At 40.8% G+C, this 20155-nt stretch overlaps 3 protein-coding genes across 4 annotated transcripts; 1 reads left to right on the top strand and 2 right to left on the bottom strand.

Moving 5' to 3' along the window:
- Nucleotides 1-482: 482 nt before the first annotated feature.
- Nucleotides 483-2499, top strand: tcap (titin-cap (telethonin)). Its single transcript, XM_026324729.2, has 2 exons — nucleotides 483-814; nucleotides 1084-2499. The coding sequence occupies exons 1-2, from the start codon at nucleotides 666-668 to the stop codon at nucleotides 1472-1474; spliced, it is 540 nt and encodes a 179-aa protein (XP_026180514.1). The 5' UTR covers nucleotides 483-665; the 3' UTR covers nucleotides 1475-2499.
- Nucleotides 2500-2833: 334 nt separating this feature from the next.
- On the bottom strand, nucleotides 2834-8681 carry LOC113140747 (proline-rich protein 29-like). Of its 2 annotated transcripts, none has more exons than XM_026324728.1 (6): nucleotides 8540-8681; nucleotides 8155-8254; nucleotides 6727-6836; nucleotides 5992-6164; nucleotides 4336-4409; nucleotides 2834-3932 (listed from the first exon to the last, which is right to left on the bottom strand). In XM_026324728.1, the coding sequence occupies exons 1-6, from the start codon at nucleotides 8606-8608 to the stop codon at nucleotides 3907-3909; spliced, it is 552 nt and encodes a 183-aa protein (XP_026180513.1). In that variant the 5' UTR covers nucleotides 8609-8681; the 3' UTR covers nucleotides 2834-3906. The 2 variants fall into 2 exon arrangements, with proteins under 2 accessions (XP_026180513.1, XP_026180512.1); XM_026324727.1 differs by lacking the exon at nucleotides 2834-3932 and adding an exon at nucleotides 3967-4138.
- A 9650-nt stretch (nucleotides 8682-18331) lies between these two features.
- On the bottom strand, nucleotides 18332-19519 carry rprml (reprimo-like). Its single transcript, XM_026325602.1, has one exon. The coding sequence runs from the start codon at nucleotides 19059-19061 to the stop codon at nucleotides 18678-18680; it is 384 nt and encodes a 127-aa protein (XP_026181387.1). The 5' UTR covers nucleotides 19062-19519; the 3' UTR covers nucleotides 18332-18677.
- Between the last annotated feature and the right edge of the window lie 636 nt (nucleotides 19520-20155).

Below are 20155 nucleotides of genomic sequence, written 5' to 3'. Positions count from 1 at the left end.
CGAAGTGACAGGTGTGTTATTCCTGATACATATAATACATTCAGGCAACAGGCCTGAAATATCCTTTGTGTGTTAGAAACACACAATTATTATTTTTCCACATTAGTGTTATGTCGCATGTCGCTGTTTCATGCACATCAAGACCAAAATCTAATTAAGATTCCTCTCCAAAGACTAAACCTGTTTTGTGTGGCTATTTATATCACTTCCAAAGATATTTTCCCTTCTAAGACAGTGATCACAGCTGAAATGGACAGTGTTGGGATGAGTGATTATAGAGGAGGCTGGCTTTACAATCTGAGAATCAGGGGATTTTCAGCCCAATTACCCATGACCCCCCCCCCCTCCACCCATCCTTTAGAGTAGCTTTCAGGCTTTCAGGGAATGAGACATGGAGCACTTGGTGTTGGATGTCAGTGCACACTGATTGTACGGTGACAACACAGATCAGAAATAGCAACAGACCATCTATAAAAGTGCTTTACAGACCCAAGTCCAGACATAGACAGGACAAAAAGGGAGACAGTGGAAGCCAGGAAGAGAGCCAGCTCGAGCATCACTTGGGCAAACATCCACATCTCAGACACAAGACCAGACCTCAGGACTGATCAACAAGACCCTCTCGGAACAATAAATCTGAGACAGATCTTCCCACAGCAAAGAAGATGCCGATCTGTTCCATCATGGAGAAGTGTAATGGTGTGGTGGTGGGAGCTGAGCTGTCCTGCAGCGTACAGGAGGAGAACAAGGCTCAGAGGGAGAGCTACAGCGCTGACTGGCAAAGCATCCGTCTCAAGACTCAACCTCAGGACAGGTGAGAGCTCACAGACCAACCCGAGGTCCCTATAATTTGATAACCATCACCAGTGAATTAGAGGAAACGAGTTTCTAATCACATCCTGGCTGTAATTTAAAATCTTCCTTACCATCACCGGATATGGATCTTCTTGCTGATTTAATTGGCAAGTTTTTGTTAGAATATTTCTTATACTGGATACTGGATAGTTGTAATCTAATAAAGTAGGTACATCATAGTGAGCACACCCACAGTTTTTAACTTAACAGCTCTTCTCTCGCTTGCAGGCAGAAAATGAATATGAATGACGACTCTCGCAGGGAGACTTTGTCCCGGCAGTGGGAGGCCCGTTCACTGATACAAACCTGCCCCTCCGGTGTCCTCAGAGTAGGCACCGTTGAAAGAGGGGTGAGAGAGCACCAGCTGCTGCCAAAGAGAATCACTCTACCCTTACCCATCTTCACCCCTGCAGAGCTGGGTATCAGACTAGGGCGCGGAGCCCCGCACACAGAGGAGGACTTGCAGTCCTTTGTCACTCCAGATGGAGTCTGTCCCAGCAGGAGGACCATGGACGACATCACCAGAGACCTACCCCCAGTCAAGCCAACCCTCATGGAGTTTGCCAAAGCACCCCAAGCCCTGGGGCGCTCCATGTCCCAGGAGGCCCAGAGAGGGTGAGAAGAAAAACAACAAAAAGAAGAAAGAGGGGATGTTAGGGAGAGATGAGAGAGAAGGATGACAGATGGAGAAGGATAGTCATTGATCCCAGCGTGTCAAGAATGAGCATGACAAGATGTATATAGATTTATGTCGTGACATTTATCATACACCCTACATACTGTAGATTTTTAGCACTATCCGTGTTACTTGCCAAGCACAACACCAGGTAAATGTCATGCTTTGTCATTTCAGTGTATTCAGAGGAATTGAAAGTGGGTATGTGACAGCATTTACATTGTGATGGAGAGGCAAGGGTGTGTGTTTTCAGCTGTGCCATGGGCTAATCTCTGCCTGTGCTGGCCAGTTGGCCTCAGCGTATCTGTTAATCCCTCAGTGGAATTACTGTGGCTGATCTGTTGCATGCTCTGGTGCACCTTCACCAAGCTGCATGCATGTTTTCGACTTCTATTTGCACTGAAAAGTGCAAATGTCCTTATGTGGTAAATGAAAGTGACCCTGATGCTATCTGACTCATGGTTTTGGTATTGAAAGAATGCATTGATACAGAAAGTGACAGATGGACATGCAAAAAAAAACAAAAAAAAACAGCAGAGGTGTGTAGCAAACTGTAAAGAGAGGTGTAAAAAAGTGGAAGAATTGGAGTGAGGTGTCAGGGAACGTGCCTCAGTCAACCTCCAGGCGTCCGAAGCCCTTGGCAGTACTCTTCACAAGAGTACAGAATGCTCTGGCATGATCACACACTGCAGCTGTACAAATGTGTGTATCCCCCTGTGTGGGTGTGTGTGTGTGTGTGTGTGTGTGTGTCTGCTCATACCTTTAATCAGAAGGACTTAACTTTCCTTTACTGTGTATTAACTGACCTGCCGTGTTAGATGAGTGGCAGCTCATATCTAAATCTACCACAGGAACAGATACTGTAATAGCTTCAAACCCCTAGTGGTGTAAATGACTTTGTAATGTGTGCAATGATAACATTTGTTCTAGATATTTATTTTTACAAATAAAAGCAATTTTGAAAACCACTTGGTGATCATTTCCTTTTTCTGTCTGAGATGCAACATGAACATAATGAATTTGATAAATCCTTAGAGGCCTGTGTTCTTGTGAGGGTTTGGTTAACACAAATATTTAACGATCCCTGGGGTTACTGGGGTTTGTGCAAAAGGAAGTGGGATACAACGCAAGCAATGGGAATACAGTATCAATACAGCAGACAGGGATTACAACCTAAACAAAAATAGACGATAGTAAACAATAATATATATATGTGGATGAAAAAAAAGAAAATACTGAAGGAAAATTTTTAATTATACATTTTCTGAGTCGACATGATAACAGAAATGTGACAGGCTGATATAAATAGGGGAACTGGTTCTTATCATTTGGCTACAACACAGTGTCCCCACACCTGCTGAACAAACCACACATCACCACTTCACATCCCTCAGTCAACCTTCACATTTCACCCCCTATCTCCATACAGAATGCACTGTTCCGACAGTGCGCAGCGCTGTACTGGATGCACTTCATCACCTTCTTTGCATTCACTCTCTAAATCCACCATTTACTTTCTGACCTATTGTCCCTTCACTCTCTCTCTCTATCATCGCTCTCTCTTGCCTCCCTGTGATAGGCAGCATGTGGTGGTTTGATATTAATAGCTGGGTAAACATGGGCATTACCCTGGAGACAGAGGAACGACAGCCGTATTGACACGCTCTTCTCACTTGAGATCTTAATCCCAGTATTTTATCGGTGATTTGGGTGTGCTGTGTTCACTCCCTATCTTTAAAATTATCCTCGCACACTACTGCTGAAATCCACTGCTCCCCAGCCTGCACTGTCATAGCACAGTTCAGTTTTCAAACTCCAAATGAACCTTCAGGCCCTTAAACTATTTGTGGTTTATGCCAAGGAATGCAGGTATTGAAAGGATGTGGACTTGTCACTCTCCTATGTCGGTATGTTCTTCAGTGTATCGTCCCATTTGACAAAGTCAATGTAACTGCCACTGTAAGCAGGTTAATGCAAACCTTATGCACATTGTACATTAACTCAACATCTTTTCATTTACCTGTGACTGCATCACCTGGTCTCCTACTAACAAATATCCAAAATATTCAATTTAATTCTTTGATCAAATAATAAGTAGATGTTTTTTTTTTCAAGAGTTTGTTGCTTTTACTGTCACCACCAATAAGGAGTGAGTAGCGTACCTCTTCTCATCCTTCTAAATACATAATTTCTATTTAAAGACAAGGTCACACAGTGTTGAACAGCAGTAGTGGTGTCACTATGCTGCCCGCTGTTTTATGCGAGGGTCTACATCAGCACTATAACATGCAGAGTCACTGTGGACGCTTGTCAAAGCAGGAACACGTCCATCTTGTTGCCTGTTTACCATCACACTTGACATCTGTTGCTGCTCCCTACTGGATCATTTGAGAAATGCATGCTGAACAAAGCAAAAGTTTAAAAAAACAGCAGCAACATAGCAGAAAATCATATTTTGAAACATTTAATTGAAATAAGTAGGAAAATGGCAATTATAAGCGTGAAATCTGTATTTTACACCATGTTACTTTGTAAAAAACATAGATGGTGCGTGAATTAATATTCACTTTCTCTTCTTCTCTTCTTCTGCCTCAGCAGCATTGTTCTCTATAAAACACACACACACACACACACACACACACACACACACACATCTGAAACATCAGATGAACTCATCTCTTCAGCCATTACTGGATAATCACTAACAGGTTCACCAATCACATTTACTGCCATGCTGTTGTCACCTGTCTTATCACTCTGTGGTAAATTTGTTGTAGTCTGGATGTTTCTGTGGTTGGATTTACCTGCTGCAGGAGTGATGTCTGCTCCCACTGTCCTATGGGTGCTGGGTGGTGGAGTAGGGGGAGGAACAGCGAGCCTGATCACACAACATTCAAAAGATTTCATCAGTGTGTTATGTCTCCTGGATGTTTTTTATTTTACGGGTATGATGGAGCAAAGATAAAGAGTAAGGCAGGAGGGAATGTGAGGTCTTTCTCTGCATTGAGAAAAAGAATCTAAACTGCAGTGATGATCTGGGCTATATGTGCACTTCGTCTGAACATGTCTGATGGAAAATTATACACAGAAACATCCCCTAAAATCCAGTCTCCCCCTAAACATATTGTAATGAAGGGAGGTGCAGTCAGCGGCTTCTGTGACCCACTTCTGCCCAGCATGGCAGCAGTGCACAGGTATAATAGTCCCTGCTGGAGTTTGGACGTTCCTGATACAGGCTCGCTCTTCTGACCAATCAGAGAGGGTCACGTGAGGTGGCCACACCTGTCAATCACATGACAGTGCTTCATTTCCCGTGCTCTGTTTGCACGTGTTGCGAAGTTTGCGATTTTCTCGCTGGATTTGGTTGTAACCATAGCGACTGTTCCACAACTATAACAACTTTAATAATGGACAGCACAGAGTTAATCTATTAGTTTATTACCACAGCAACATTAGAGACGATCAGTATGGAGGCAGTACACAGCTCAGGTACAGGTGGAGCTCGGCCCCTCCCGTTACACCTGGTGTGCCCGAATCAGCACTTTAATGGAAGAACCACTTTGTTGCCACTTTCAGTAAACGACAATGAAGCAGTTACACCCACGCCAAGTTCATTCACCACGCACAGACCCGCTGCAGGTGTCCAGTCCACCAGGTGAGTGTGCGTTTTACTGTCGCCCACTGGTTCAGTTACTGCAAATGTGTGGACACACTCCACATTGTTCAGTTTCACTTCAGAGGTGTTTTGCAGCAGCGTGTTTCAGTAAGGCGACCATGTAAAAACAGCTGCTCATAAGGTTTCATAATTACTATTAAAACTGGTAGTAGCAGCTAAATCATCCCTTAACCTTAGGTCATCATTGAAAATGTATGGCAATCTTATCCAAACCATAATATGTGGTGGTAACATCATTTCATCCAAAAGTGCTTGAAAGGAAAGTTAAGAGCACATATTTTGGATTATTTGAGCTTCACAGTGTTGTTCTCACATATGTTATGGTCTTTGTAGATAAAACGAGGATGCAAAACTCAGCAGCTTTGGAATCAACTCTGCTGAATGAGACACCCATCACTTGACCCCTAACATGTTTGTTTTCAGAAATATTGAGAGATTGATCATCGTTCACACTCCCACAATGAGCCGCTCACAAATTCCAGCTTTAATTTGTGGAGCCTCTGTACAAAAAAAAAAAAAAAAAAGGTCCCTTCCTTTTTAATTGAAATCTCATAGATCTGCTTTGTCGATTCAAATTAAATTCTGGTGCCTGCTATGAAACTTCTCCGCTTGCCAGAAGGAGATGATTTGATACAAACTGCCTCGGAAATAAATCTGATGATTTTTCAGGATTACAGTGATGGATGTACCTTTGACTTTTTATTTTATCCGACAATTCATTTTCTGCACCAGCTGTAATGAGTTGTCATTCTGTATGAAATGTAATAGAGGGATGTCTGATCACCTGTCTCTGTGAGGTGGAGCAGAACTGGGTTTGGTGGGGTCCTCTGGGTACACCAGTGTGGCCTGAGGCAGCAGCCAGGCAGGACAGGACAGATATGGGCCACTGTGGTAATAGTGGTGGTATATCTCTGGGTCAGTCTCATTCTCTTGAATTATAACCACATCTCTGGGAGCCTGACAGAGTGGGAGGAGAATAACAGCCTAGCTTCATTTTTCAGTGCAAGACAAAGATCATTACAAAGTTTCACGGTTGAGCTTTAGTTCAGTGAAATTGTGTTAAAAGAAGGAAAGAAAGGGATGAAAGTGTCACAAGATTCATTATTAATTCAAGAAATTCTTTAAAAATGTCAGCTGGAATGAAAGTAGATAAAACCACATTATAGATAATGTCCAATTATAATTTTTAATTTACATTTAGTAAAAGTCATTTGTGTATTTTACTACAATGTGTAAACAACCAACAAATCTTAAAAACTCCCAGGAAGTCACTGTTGATGTTGTGAATATGTAAAATCTGTGTGCAGTGAAGCCCAGTAGAAGTAGAAGTAAAATAACTTTTCCCCTCCGTTTTGTTATTACAAGATAAGGGGGGAAATGCTCATTTCCATACAGTGTAACAACTTATGCTGAAATTCATCTTCTGTTTCATTCTCACTTCAAATTAAAAATCCAAATCCAATTTTAAATTTCAAATCTTGCTTGACTTATTAAGTGAACGTGACTGTCTGGTACCCACCTCAGGTGGAGGACTGGAGTATCCGGACAAACTGAGAGCCGACATAGTCATGTTGCTCATAATGACCTGGTGCATCTGGGCATTCTGGATCATCATCAGCTCTACCAGCTCTGCAAATTGAGAACATTACATACACACATGTGTTCAGCATCAACTGAGGGTATTGTCATTGTCTTATCTGTTCAATCTGCCTACTATTCTATCCTCTTCCTTCTGGGTGACTGGGTGATTAACCCACATTGTGTCAAATCGAGGTGGCGAATGTGAGGTGCCAAGGCCAATTTTCTCATCTCCCTGTCACTCAATATTTGTCTGGCAGTGACTCATCTCGCTAAATTATTTAACTCCTTCCCATCAGTGTAAATATGTTTTCTGGCAAAGGTTTAAGAAAGACTTCAATTTACTAGAGTCCCACTGTCATGACTCATTTAAACATGGCAGCTCATTGGTCTGAATTTGCCTGGCCAGTGTCCATCTTTGAGCATTTCCTAATGTAACAGTTACTGTACCGTCTTTGGAGAAATTGCCCTGTCAATATTGATATTGTCAATATTGTCACCAGATTCAATGTTCTGCTTTTTTTGTTTTTTCTAGTTCCACAACAATATAATTGATTATGTTGTTGATATTTAATGTGTTCAGTATGACAGCTCCATTAATGAACCCAGAACTTTAAGTCAACAAGTGGAAGCAAAGCAAATAAACAAATTCACGCAGGTCTCAGCATGACAATTAATGTGCTGGCATCACTGGCAGCCAATTAATGTAGGCGTCAAGTGATTGAATCGACTTAATTACATCAGCCATCAATCGTGGTCATAAAAAAGAAGCATGTCCCAACACCAATAACTAAAACTCTGTATATTTACACCCAAGTTGGCAGTTTATACCCAAGACAAATTTTCAGTCCTGATGCAAATTGCTTCATGCAGTTTACAGAATGTGCTGGACCACAAGTTTGTTTTAAAAAACATTTAATTTAAATTGGAGCACAGGACTGTTTTATAACCTTGGTTAACTCAAATGCCACAGTAACTGGGCTTAGGAAACCATTCTAACAGTTCACAGTAACAATTACTTGACATTTTTTGAACAGATTGTATGTATAGAGGCTGCAAAAAGACAGTTTTAACCTTTGAGTCTCTTAACTAAATGCCACTGACTCACGAAACTTTATTTTCAGTAACTGACTGAAAATGTAAACAGGTTTGGCTAAGAATCCGCTGCAGCACTTGGGCGTGAATTTAACATACTCTCATACACAAACTCGTGCGCACACATTTTCTGCAATTGTCCAAGCTCAAGAGCAGACCATAAATAATATATCTGAGTGTATGCCAGGAAGCTGGTAATGTGACATACAGGAGAGAACAGCTGCGAGTGTGAAATCCTGAGATTCAGTTGGTGTGTGGTGACAGTCTGCCATACCCTCCTTGACGTGACCACAAGGCCTAATGGAAGGAGCCAAGTCAGGAGGCATCACGGTCGCTGGGAGCTGCTGCAGGATAGTGGTGGGCTGCTGAGGAGCCTGGTGAGGAGAGATGGGACTGTAATGAGGGAGCACAGTGGCTGGGAATAAAATGCTTTCCCATATAGCAAGTGAAGCTCCACTCACTGGAAATGGATTATGTCCCATATTCAGATAATATTAAAAGTCACTTTTTCTAATACTACATATTATTGTATTATGATGTAAGACTCAGGCTCAGTGGTAACCTACTACAAAAAGTAGTAGTTCATGCTAAGATAAAGAGCTTTAGCTGACAGTCTAACAACCACAGAAGAGATTATAATCATGAGAACGCACACTTACAGGAAGTATCTGAAAAGCGTTTGGATCATACGGCTGGAGGTGTTTATAAATATCTTCTGTCCACGCCATATGTGCGGACTTTCAGTTGATATAATTTACAAGATCCTCAGTATGTAATTCTAACCTGTTTGCTCGACTGCAGAGGCACACGGTAGCAGGTTGCCAAGGTGCCAAAACACAAGCAACAGTCTGCACATGCATATGCACACACAAACACACACACACACACACACACACACTCACTCACCCACACAACACATACACGCCACAAAACAACACACGCTCGCTCAATCTGTGATCAGTACATTGACCTACACCAATACAGTACTTAGCTCATTTTGGAAGCTAAAAGCAGAGCAGCTGGTAACTCAAAAGAATTAACACTACAGTACATCGCCTATAAAAAGTGTCCTCCCACTTTGTGCTTTTTAATGTTCAACTGTTTCTACAACGATGAATCACAGTCGGTGTAATTAGTTTTTTATTGAAAACATCTCTTAAATGTCAAAGTGAAAATCCCCATAAGTTCATTTAAATTAAATTCTAGGTAGGTGTTTTAGATATTAATAGACGGAAATGAAGTAAAACTTCATTTACTCAAATGTATGACTCATCAAAGGATCGACAACCGTTAAAAAGTACTAATGGTTATTGTTCAGATAAAATGTTGGGATGGCTTTAGTTTAAAGTGGAAAACAAAGCTAAGTAACAAGGATTTTTTTTAAAAACACACACGTTTGTTGGCGTATGATGCAAACAGTTCATGACTATGTAGACACCAGTTTAATTAAAATAAACTTCATTACATTAGCGATCATCCCCCCTTGAGCTAACACAGTCCATATTCCCACTGTGTTGTATGTATTGTGTTGACTGCGTTTTTCTAGCAGCGAGTAAAAAATTGTAGATAATACACAAGTCACCTGCTGTTTTTTCACTAGAAATGATAGAAAGAAGGCACAGGTCACTCAGATACAACTATAAACCAAAAAAAAAAAAAACACTATTTAAAAAAAAAAAAAAAAAAAAAAAAGGATTTCTTATTGCTGTTTCATTATTACCCGTATTTTTCCCACTCAGCTATGGAAATCATCCATTTCCATTCAGCACTAAATTGTGGGACACACTCAAAAGATACGTCTGACTACAGTCACCAAAGTGTATTAATGTGGGGTTTGTTTTTTTTAGCACTAAAATGTGCCTGCAGGCCACAGAGTCATGTTTATGGTCCTTGTCATTTAGACTGAAATATTTCTTTTTATCTAAAAGAGTGAACACATACACACACACACACACACACACACACACACACAGAGTGTGTTGTCTGTTAAGTGACTCAGTTACATGATTAAATATTTATAACCCGCCTGATGGCTACAATATTACAATAGACAATAACACTGACTTCAACATTAATCAACAGCTTAGAGGTAAGACACAAATCTAAAATGGACAGCACTGCAGCAGTAGGCAGACTTTGTGTGTATAATTGTAATTGTTAACAACTATAACTCCTCTGATAAAGAAACCGGCCCATGTGTTAGTTTACATTTACACACTTAACCCTACAGTGCGTTGTGACAGGCCCATTTCTACAGTAGTTTTAATTAAACATATAAACAGCTTTAAAGCCACTTGTGAATTATTAGGAACTTTTAGTGTGTTATAGCGTCCTGGATCAAAATTGTTCCCTGTGTTTCCCCACAGGTGATTTTTAAGTGTTCATATTTAAAAGAACTCTAATGTGACCACACGTGTGTGTTTGTGGAGTTTTAAAAATGCTACACAACTAACAATGCATGTATAATAGATGGTTACAGCCTGGGAGCTTCTCGATGGCAGACAACACTAATTAGCACACAGTTTACATTCACTGTACCACTCTGTCTTCCAACTCTCCTTCCCTCCTCCTCTCTCCTCACTCCCTGTCAGTGGATGGGGCTTCTACACCCCCATCGCATCTCTAGCTCTGTAATTAAACCAGTGTAATCTGGGTGGATCGTCTCTATTTTTAAAAGACCCCTGTCGTCGTGTGGGTAAAGTGACACAAAGGAAAGCATCAAGCGGTGAAAGAGGAGGAGGAGGAGAAGAAGGAGGGAGGGGTTAGATAGGAAGAACCGCAGCAGCAGGTAATGACCAACTCTGTGAGAGAGAAAACTAATAAACTGTGTTTAATTGGTAGAGTGGCTTAAAGATAATTCTCATCCTGTTATCGCCGTCCAGCCCATGCAGTTCACATCAACTCCTTTGGAAAAACAGTTTTTTATAGTGACAAAAAGAAAAGAGAAAGCTACTGTGCAAATATGCAATCCACATCTCAGTGTGGACAGTTTAATGAAACAATCAAAGACAACTTAAATACCATAAAGCACACATGGGCCGTCCTTGATTATTAGCATTTATCGTCTTTTACCAAAATGTAATCTAACCGTGTTGCCACTTTACAAAATCCAGTTGTACATATTACACAGTTTAATTATGATTAAAACTAACACTTTTACTCACTGTGGCATTTAACAACCATTTATTTCATGTATGATTTTGCACACACTGAAAATTTTTGATCGATCTTATTGATCTTGATTTTTATTTGATCCATATTGCAGAGCCCTACCATGAAGAACAGTGAGGTCACAGTGAGGTCATGACACAAACTCACTATAAGTGTCTGTAGGATATTATCTAAACATTTCACACAGCACATAAGCATAGCTGATTAATTAAGCCCTGGAGTTTACTGAGACTTAAATGATGTTCTATAAGGATTGGACTGCTGAGGTATGATTCAATTATTTGCACTTCTGACTAATATTTAATCAGTCTCATGCAAACTCGTGAGATATAGAGGGAGAGAAGTGGTCTTGTGTTGATTAAAGGGTTAGCTCATTGCATTAGAGATCATTTATTCATACCCCAGAGGTGGTGAGGGAAGGCCATGCATCAGGGTACCCAGAAGCTCTCTCTGTATCAAAGCTAAGTGCTTTAACCACATTAGTTGGATGTTCTGTTAAACACAATTAATAGCAAGATTTTGCCACTGCCTACAACTTACTGCGTTTCTTTAACTGTTTTCCTATCAGCAGGCTGGATTTGGTGACCGTGAGGGTGACAGAAAGGTTGCAAATTTGAATTAAAGCTCTAATCATTAGTGCATAAGTCTGACTCACTTTCAGCCCCGCTCACACACCCCTCTTTTTGCCCCTCGCCCCCTGCGGCATCAGCTCAAGAACATGGCCATTACCTTTCCCCGTTCCTATGGCAACACCACCCTGCAGCTCGTGTGTGTGTGTGTGTGTGCGTGTGTGTGTGTGAGGGTGTGTGTGTGTGTGTGTGTGTGCATGTTGCTCTGAGTTTTGTTTAGATAATGTCAGCGAGGAGTGCAATGAATTTTTTGACGGTCCGATGTCGTCCTCTTGCTCTCGCTGCCTGTCCCTGATAAATGTACCACTCTATGCTTCCACAAAAAACCCTGTTCAACAATAAATATTTTAAGTTTTTGGAAATGAGTGCTCACGTTGCAGTCTAGAATACGTTAGTGGGTTTGTAAAAAGTTTCTGGCTGGGTTGTAATTCTTTCGGACTGATCCATGGTGATTAGTAAATCTCTTATCAGGACAACTGGAGGGTAAAAAAAAAAGGCTCTTTCTCACCAGGTCCAGCTCAGTGTCACGTCAACCCATTTAGAGAAGCAGAAGTTTAGAGCCTTTTCACGAGCAATCTTCTGTAACGGTGAATGGAAAGAGAAGAGATGGAAAGAGATTATATCTAGAGACAACAGGAGCTCAAGAATAACATGACAGAGCTGAAATAGAGAAGGACAGGGCAGAGAGGGTGAATGTTATTCTCTTTTTTGGTGGTCCCCTGTCTGACATGCAGGGATGAGGCAGAAAAAGAGCCAGAGAAGACAACGTGAGATAAGGCTTTGAATATATCTCCTCTCACTCTCTTCTTTTTCCTCTTCTCCCCAAGGAGCAGGGCTGACTGACAGCCACTCCCCATCACCAGCACCTCCTCCCCCGGCTGTGGGCAAGCTCTGTATAGTGCCTACCACCAACTCAAGCCAATTAACACATCTCTACGCACACTCTCCGAGTTTATTAATACATAATAAAGCAGTTAGCCACAGACACCAATTATCGTGCCATCGGCCATTTAAATGTAAGTGGTTGGTGGAAGTGTGTCGTAGGCGATGGGAACAGTTTGTAATGATGCTGCAGAACAGTGTGCCAGTCTATGGTCAATATAAGTGATTTTCTGTGGAAATCAATGGGATGAGACACCTCCTGTGCCTTTGAGAGGCCGCGGTCATTAGAGAAAACCATGCTAATGCCGTTCGCCTTCGACAGAATGAGCTCCCATTCTGTTGGATGTTTTCTCTTCGTTTGTTGTAGGTTTGATTAGTCCTGTGATAATCATCTCCATCCAAGGCAGCCAAGCTGGTTTCAATGATTCTCAGCTCCCTCTCTGGACACCGACTTAATCAAACAAAACCTGGGCCAAGCTCGGTTCTTCTCCTTTACCGAGCCGTCTCCTTGCTCTGACTGAATCCGTGTCTACCCAGATGCAAGACTGACCTGGAGGTGATCCTTAGTTAAATACAGCAACAGAGATGAAAGGTGGTGCAATGCAACGCCATCCCTCGTCAGAATTAGATTTAACTTTACTGCCAAAGGCCTGCACAATGAGACAATGAGCCTTAGCAGTATTATGTTCCTTTGAGTTGGAGGCTCATTAGATAATTTATTTTAGAATAGTTTATGATTTCCTCAGTGGGAGGTTGGGCGCAGAGGAAAGAGCATGTCATTCTCAATAAGAGTGAGTCACTGACTGATGTACCTGTTTCATTTTTTTTTTTCTCCTGTCAGTGCATAAAAGCTGCAGTGCAGAGTCAGACTGTGGGGCCACCTGTGCTACTAACCATCACACTACCACTGGCTTCCTCTCTGTTTGTTTTTATTGCAGACATCTGTTCTTTCTGAATATGATTAAGCTCTTTGCACAAAATAGCACACATGAGAGCTAAACCTGGGACTATTAGGCATTCATTTGCATGTTGTTTGTAATGACTCATACGAAAGGACTAGGCTTTGGATTTAAGAGTCCCACCTTTTAAAACCACTACGTATTTGAGATTATCATTGCTATTAATATTGTGCTTCTAAAAAGCACACAAATAGAGTTCAGGTTCATTAAAAAGTTAATAAGGGGGCTAATTAATTTTTTGTAACGATAAAGTTACAATAACATTTTTTTAATTTGTTTCTTATTTTCACTGGCCAATTCTTTTTTTTTTTTCTTACGTCCCAGAGCCACATTTCCATAAAATGTATTTTTAAACCAAACACTGGGGTGTCATTACCGTCACCTCCTGGTTCTTCTTTGTTTGTTAATTTCATCCATTAAACCTCGAAAACATGTGTTTATATGAATTCAGTGTCAACGCATGTTTGTAGTGCCTGAGAGAGTGCAGAGGGATAAAAAGCGTCAAGAGAGGAAGGGACAGAGCTACTGGAGGGAGAACACGTTGACATAGTGACAGGCGAAGTTCTGGACCAGCCAGATAAAAAAAAAATTAAAAAAAAAGAAACTACAGTGACAAGTCATCCCAAAACTGAAGAACGCCTTGGGCTTTTAGCCGACAGCTCGGTCTAAAATCAATGACAGTCACACTGTCAAATGATCCTTCACACTAATAATATGTACAACACAGAAACACATTTGCGAGTGGGAAATGATGCCTCCGTATAATAATGAGGATGGTCTGAAATGCGTTAATTGACTGTAATGTTTATGTATGTGTGTGACAGTGCATTTATATGCATGTGCACGATAGCCAACTTTTCAACTTCATGCTGTTGTGGGTAATAGAAAGAATGAGGCAATTTTGTTTGTTGTTCATTTGCCTGCATATAATAGATTTATTTAAAATTTCATGAGTTACAATCCAAGGACTGTTTGTTCCCTGCTGAATCTGAGGCAGCACCATTTGCCTGGGGTGATGTAGAAAGAAGATGTCTGTACGTTTGTCTATACGTGTGTGTACATTTGTGCAGCCATGCCTGTGTGTTTGCAGTGCTTTTAGGTTTGTTTGTTGTTTGTTTTGTTTTTTTTTTAAACATTTCACCAGTGTTAATGTGCCCAAGCCAGGAGAGCATATCAACTATAAAAATTAATGGAATTGCTTTAAGAAAACACACTGTGAAATAACTTTAATAGGCTGTGTTCAATTGCGATGAAAGCTGAATATGTGACACATTTTGAGTGCCAAATCATGTCACTTTCTACTGTGTGTGTCTGTGCAGCTGGTATTAATCACACTGTGGGAACCAAAACGTTTCTGCACACTCACATCGTGGGGACTTTGTCCTCCAGTTGGGCACCAGCATCTGATCCCACCATGAAAATCTCTACATTTTAGGGTAATGACTGGATTTTAAGGTTAGGATGAGATCACGGTCACACATATTGTAGTTATGGTCAAGATTAGCGTACATCTCCACAAAATGAATGAAATGTACAGTGAATAAAACAAACGTGTGTGTGTGTGTGTGTGGACCAATGGGCCGTGTGTGTGTATGTGTGTGTGTGTGTGTGTGGACCAATGGGCCAAGCTGAGAGAGTAAAAAGAGAGTGTTTGCATCCACCCACTTGGGTGAGATATGAGATACAGATTTCATTCCTCTGCTTCATTGTATGTATTGTTATTGCTTCCTTTGAATACAACATATCCCATTAGAAACAGATTGAATAGGTCTGTAAAAGGCCACTTCATCCTTGTGGAACCTGCGTCTAGCATAGCAAATAGATCTTTTGTGTATCTTGCCCTCAATCAAAAACACTGAGGGAATTAAAAATGACTTTCTGGCACAGTGTCACCCATGCTGACAAATCTGGATCATGTCAAACTTTTTTGGTGGAAAAGCAAAGCAGAACAAAAGACCTTCAGAATGATTTGTTAGTTATTTTCACTCAAAGCCAAGCTGCATGGTAGCTGTACGGAGAGAGAGCTTGAAAGACATTGTTGCAGATCATTCAGCTGCTGAAGAAACACACCAGATCAGCACACGTGTCCACAACAGACTGTGGACACATGGACAGTGCCCTGTGCTAACTCTTTAGCATATGTTCAGTGTTAGTGGGCGACTCGTAGTGCCTCCGATGTGTGAAAGTTAGAACTTTAAGCGCATTTTAGGCGAGATGGTGAGTAATTTTAATTGACACGCAGCCAAATCAAGAGAAGAGACTTCAGTGTAAGAGAATGAGGACTTAAGACAGGAGAATCAATCCTGCTGTCTCCTGAAAGCATTTGTATGCAGTGTTTTTGCATTATGAATGAACGTTCAATTGCAGCGTGATTTCACAGAGACTCTACAGTTTTAGTGTAAGAAGTTTTGGAGTGCAAGAGCATTTGAGTGCTTGTTGAAGGCTAAATAAAATATCAGTCTTACTATGATGTAGTTACTGTTTTGGTATGGAGTATGTTAGTGATGGATTCTAGCTGCTATGTTTCCAGTCCTTCTGCACTGTCAGGAAATGACATACCTGTCCCGTCAATGTTTTCGTCTGACAGATGCGTTGAGTGGTAGCAGCTGCTGTGAGCAGTCATGTTAATTGACAATGACAATTTAAGGACTGTTATTCTTGTAAATCATCTTAAAACACCTGCTGCGTTGATCCTGGCACAGGAAGATCACATTTACATTCTTTATAATCAGAAATTCTCACACACTAAGAGTTGGTCATAAAAAATAACCAGGATAAACCAAATTAAAATAAATCGCAAGGCCTGTGTCAGTGGACTCTTCAAGCCGTTCAGCTGCACACTTGCTTTCAGTCTCTAAATCATGACTAGGGCAGACATAGTGCTCCAAATTGTTTTAAACTGAGTTTCGGTGCAAAATGTTAAGGATGGAAGAGTAAACCATCTTCCATCTAAAAATAGCATGCATGCTTCCTTGTTTCCAACAACCATCAACCAGTGCATGGTAGCAATACCAGAACAATTTTGTTTATTATTTCCCTGAGGATTACATTACAGCCTTTGGATAGATGTTCAGATGGAAGAAAGGATGAGATGTACAAAGAATAAATAAGAATTATCTTCACCAAAATGATTCTACTTACTGCAATAGTGCATAATTTCTTAATATTCTTATTATTTTCTAAATATAATTCCCAGTACAGTTTATAGGTACTATCATAGGCCTACTGTTTATACTGGTGCTTTGCCACATAGTATCCTGCTTCAAAAATTGTTTTAAATGTGTGAGGTAGTGGTTACCATGTCAACATGTTTAACCAGTATTTTAATATGTATGTGTTACATTTGAAATACGCTGTAAAGATGTTGTCAACAATGAAAGTGTAATTATCTAATGAGTTTGATTTAGTGATGTTTTTCTAAGATACTTTGGGTTGAGGTCAGCGTTTGCTGGTCTGTTGCACATCATGTGTGCATGGTGGATGGGCAGAAGCGTGAATGCATGGGTGTGTTTGTAAGGATTCATCTACCCCAGCTCTCCTAACAAGTACTGAAATAATAATGAGAAGATTGGTTGCTTCTGAGTGGGGCATATGAGAGAGGGGTGGGGGGCGGAGGGGTGGAGGGGTGCAGACAGAAATAGAGGAGAAATTGAAGAGAAATTGAACCAAAATGCTGAGCTGGATACAAAGGAAACCTAATACCAGACACCTACAATGACACCTTCTGTGGGTTTTCTGTCTGTCTGAAATAGAAATGGTTAGGAAAGTTTTTTTTTTTTTCTTGAGAAAGAGGTGTGTGCACTCTGCAGACACTAAAGGATAGGAAGAGAAATTATATCTTAAAGCAAACTGGCAATTCGTGGATCCCTATCCTATCCCTATGTGAACCCTATCTGTCTTTACGTGAGATCTTTCTAAAGGTACATTGAGATACTGGCTATGTCAAATTCACACACTTTTACACACTTTCTGAACAAAAGATCATGAACTTCTCTTTATCCCATAGTTAAATGCTTAAGGTGCAGTGGGGGCTGCTGGGAAGTGAAGTGGTCAGGGTGAGCTTGTTTCTTGATTGTAGCTGGTCACTGTTCAGGGAGATCAGATTAACTGCTGTGAAGCCAAAATAAGCTCAGCCATTTGATCTTACTGCTGCTGGGTTTTCTCTTTATTTTGCTGATCATTTATTTAAGAAAAATCTGACTTTTGAGAGTCTGGTGTGATGATATATGCCCTTAATGCTTTACAGCTTTTGAATCATTTTCTATAAATAATAATCAGAAATGGAAGTCTCTAGTCTGATTTGAGTTTAACAAAAAGTAAAAACCTATATAATGACTACATGACTTTATGTTGACTATATATGTTGAGAAATATAGCCCTGTGGTAATTAACAGATGACAGAGATTAATATGGTAAGTTCAGTAGTTTTAATTGCATGCTGCAGTTTCATGTTTTTGGTACAAAATAATTCATGCAGCATCAGTGATTTCAAAAGTGCAAAACGGGTCCAAAATTCACTTTACAGATCAACTAGCGAACATACCAAACAGGACCACAATCACCCCATAAAGCTATGACGGAGTTTGTTGAAAATCGTGCAAAGGTTTCAGTATTTAGATTGTATTTACTAAACGAGATCAGGAAAAAATACTTTGTATAGAGAATATTCACATATCCATCACGTCCACGGAGTACACACTGGCAGACGTGGAACCATAAGAATTTATATGCATGCTTTTAAGTTTTAAAAACATCCATTAACAATCATTTCAGTTTTACAAAAAAGGAAACAAAAACAAAAAAAAAAAAGAAAATGAGGTAAACAGCTTGTAAACATTTTCGTCACTTTGTTCAAGTTGGCAATATTAAACTCACTCAAAAATTCAACACATCGTGTAAACAATTGCCGGTCTTTTACGCACAAACTTCAGGCGCAAACATTGATCGATGGACTACTTTCTTGCAGTCGTTTTTTTTTTTTCGGAAGGAAATGTGAAGTTTTGCATATCTTTCCTCGCCAGACCACACACACACACACACAGAGCGGCTTCGATAAGTACATGCAACAGCAGCTCTTGACCTCCGGATGGAAATGCGCACCAGAGCCTCATACCGGACCTCCTCTCCAGATCTCCACATTTACTGCTCTCCATGCTCTAGCTGAGCCCGATCATGACCGCCTCCACGTCTTTGGAGGGTCTTCGATCCTTCACCAGGAAGTTAATCATGCTCTCCGATTTGATCATCAGGTTGCACCCGAGAAAAAATATACCGAACACAACGGTGAGCGACAACACGCACAGCACGGCGATTTGCACCACACGCATAACGAAGAGTTTGCGCTCGTCTTGAAGAAGCACTAGGGAGCCTCCACCGTCCCCGGTCACCACGTTGTCGGTTCCATTCCCGGAGTATGTGGCCAGAGTTCCAGCGAGGGTCTGACTCCCGTTAACCAGCGCGCCCTGGGTCACGTTGAAGAAGGAGACGTTCATGATTCCTTGCGGGTTACCAGCAAATAAACACGCGAGTCCACTTGGCATGTACACGGTCTCACCACAAAGCCTGGACTCCAAGCAAAAGTTTGCGTCATGTGAGTGTTCAGACAGAAGTAAGAGGAAGAAAACGAAAAATGCGCTCTTAAAGTCCAAGTCTACAGGGTACCGTGTTTTGCACAGGTCCAGTGCGTAATGACCGTAGCCCCTTCGTAGCACTGTTTATGTCAGGGTCGCATCAGGTGCAACCGAAAGGAAGTTTTTCAACTCAAAGCACACGTTTTTCCCCCTGACTTCTAGCGGTCTTCTTATACAGCACAAAAAACACAAAATGTGTTTCCCTCTGGTGTTATAAGAGACAGTCCCTGTGCTCGCCTGTGAGCGCTACTTTTGTGCCAAGTCTCTGGCGCGTTTTAAACTGATGATGAGTTCCCCGTGGACCACACCGCCACTCCTCACCAGGGGAGGTAGTAGTCATGTGGGCTCAGATCATGCGCTGCTCTTCTAATGTGCAAAAACACAAATAAATAAAGGCAAAAGACTTTGTTTGAAGTCCTGACCTGACATTTAGTCCACTTGTTACTTTCTGGTGAATGGAGCTTAGAGGAGACCTGTTTTCTAATGCATTTTAATGCAGTGCAGTAATTCTCCCTTTTTTAATGAAGTAAGATGTTTCCTGGAATCCTTCAACAGGTGAATGTGTTATTTCAAGCAAGTGGTACTTCCTGTTAGTCTCCTTATTCAAGAGTCCAAGAAGGAATGAGTCTAAATGATTAATACAGATGGATAATTTTGAAAGGTGCTCTTCTGGTAACCACTTAGCACTTGTTTCTACACATCAATAATGCCTGAAAGCCTCACCATTATTGATTCAGGCATAACTATGAAGCCTTCTCATTAAAGTGTTAATTTGAAAGGTGAAGACATTACATTCAATAATAATCAATGAGTAGCATTTATCTGCAGTGAAAAGCAATAAAAACATGAAGAGAAATTTTCAGAGGTTGAAGCCTGTTGCTGTTGTTGAGAGGACTATTGGGAGCCTATACATACATGGGATATCATTTAGAAATGAAGACAAGAATTGATAAATAAGTTGAATCAAGACAAATACTTATTAAAAACATCTGCAGATTTGCTTT

The sequence above is a fragment of the Mastacembelus armatus genome, chromosome 8 (genome assembly GCF_900324485.2).
Source record: "Mastacembelus armatus chromosome 8, fMasArm1.2, whole genome shotgun sequence".
NCBI lineage: Eukaryota > Metazoa > Chordata > Actinopteri > Synbranchiformes > Mastacembelidae > Mastacembelus > Mastacembelus armatus.
Note: the sequence above shows the minus strand (reverse complement) of the source record. Positions and strands in the feature narration are given on the sequence as shown.

Bases quoted from the DNA above. Each gene is read 5' to 3' on its own strand.
- LOC113140747 (XM_026324727.1), bottom strand. From the start codon at position 8,608: ATGGCGTGGACAGAAGATATTTATAAACACCTCCAGCCGTATGATCCA. The intron at 6,837-8,154 runs GTATGGCAGACT...CTCAATTTGCAG, and splicing joins TTGTGGTCACGTCAAGGAGG to AGCTGGTAGAGCTGATGATG. The intron at 6,165-6,726 runs GTGGGTACCAGA...CCACTCTGTCAG, and splicing joins ACTCCAGTCCTCCACCTGAG to GCTCCCAGAGATGTGGTTAT.
- tcap (XM_026324729.2), top strand. From the start codon at position 666: ATGCCGATCTGTTCCATCATGGAGAAGTGTAATGGTGTGGTGGTGGGA. The intron at 815-1,083 runs GTGAGAGCTCAC...TCTCGCTTGCAG, and splicing joins AAGACTCAACCTCAGGACAG to GCAGAAAATGAATATGAATG.
- rprml (XM_026325602.1), bottom strand. From the start codon at position 19,061: ATGCCAAGTGGACTCGCGTGTTTATTTGCTGGTAACCCGCAAGGAATC.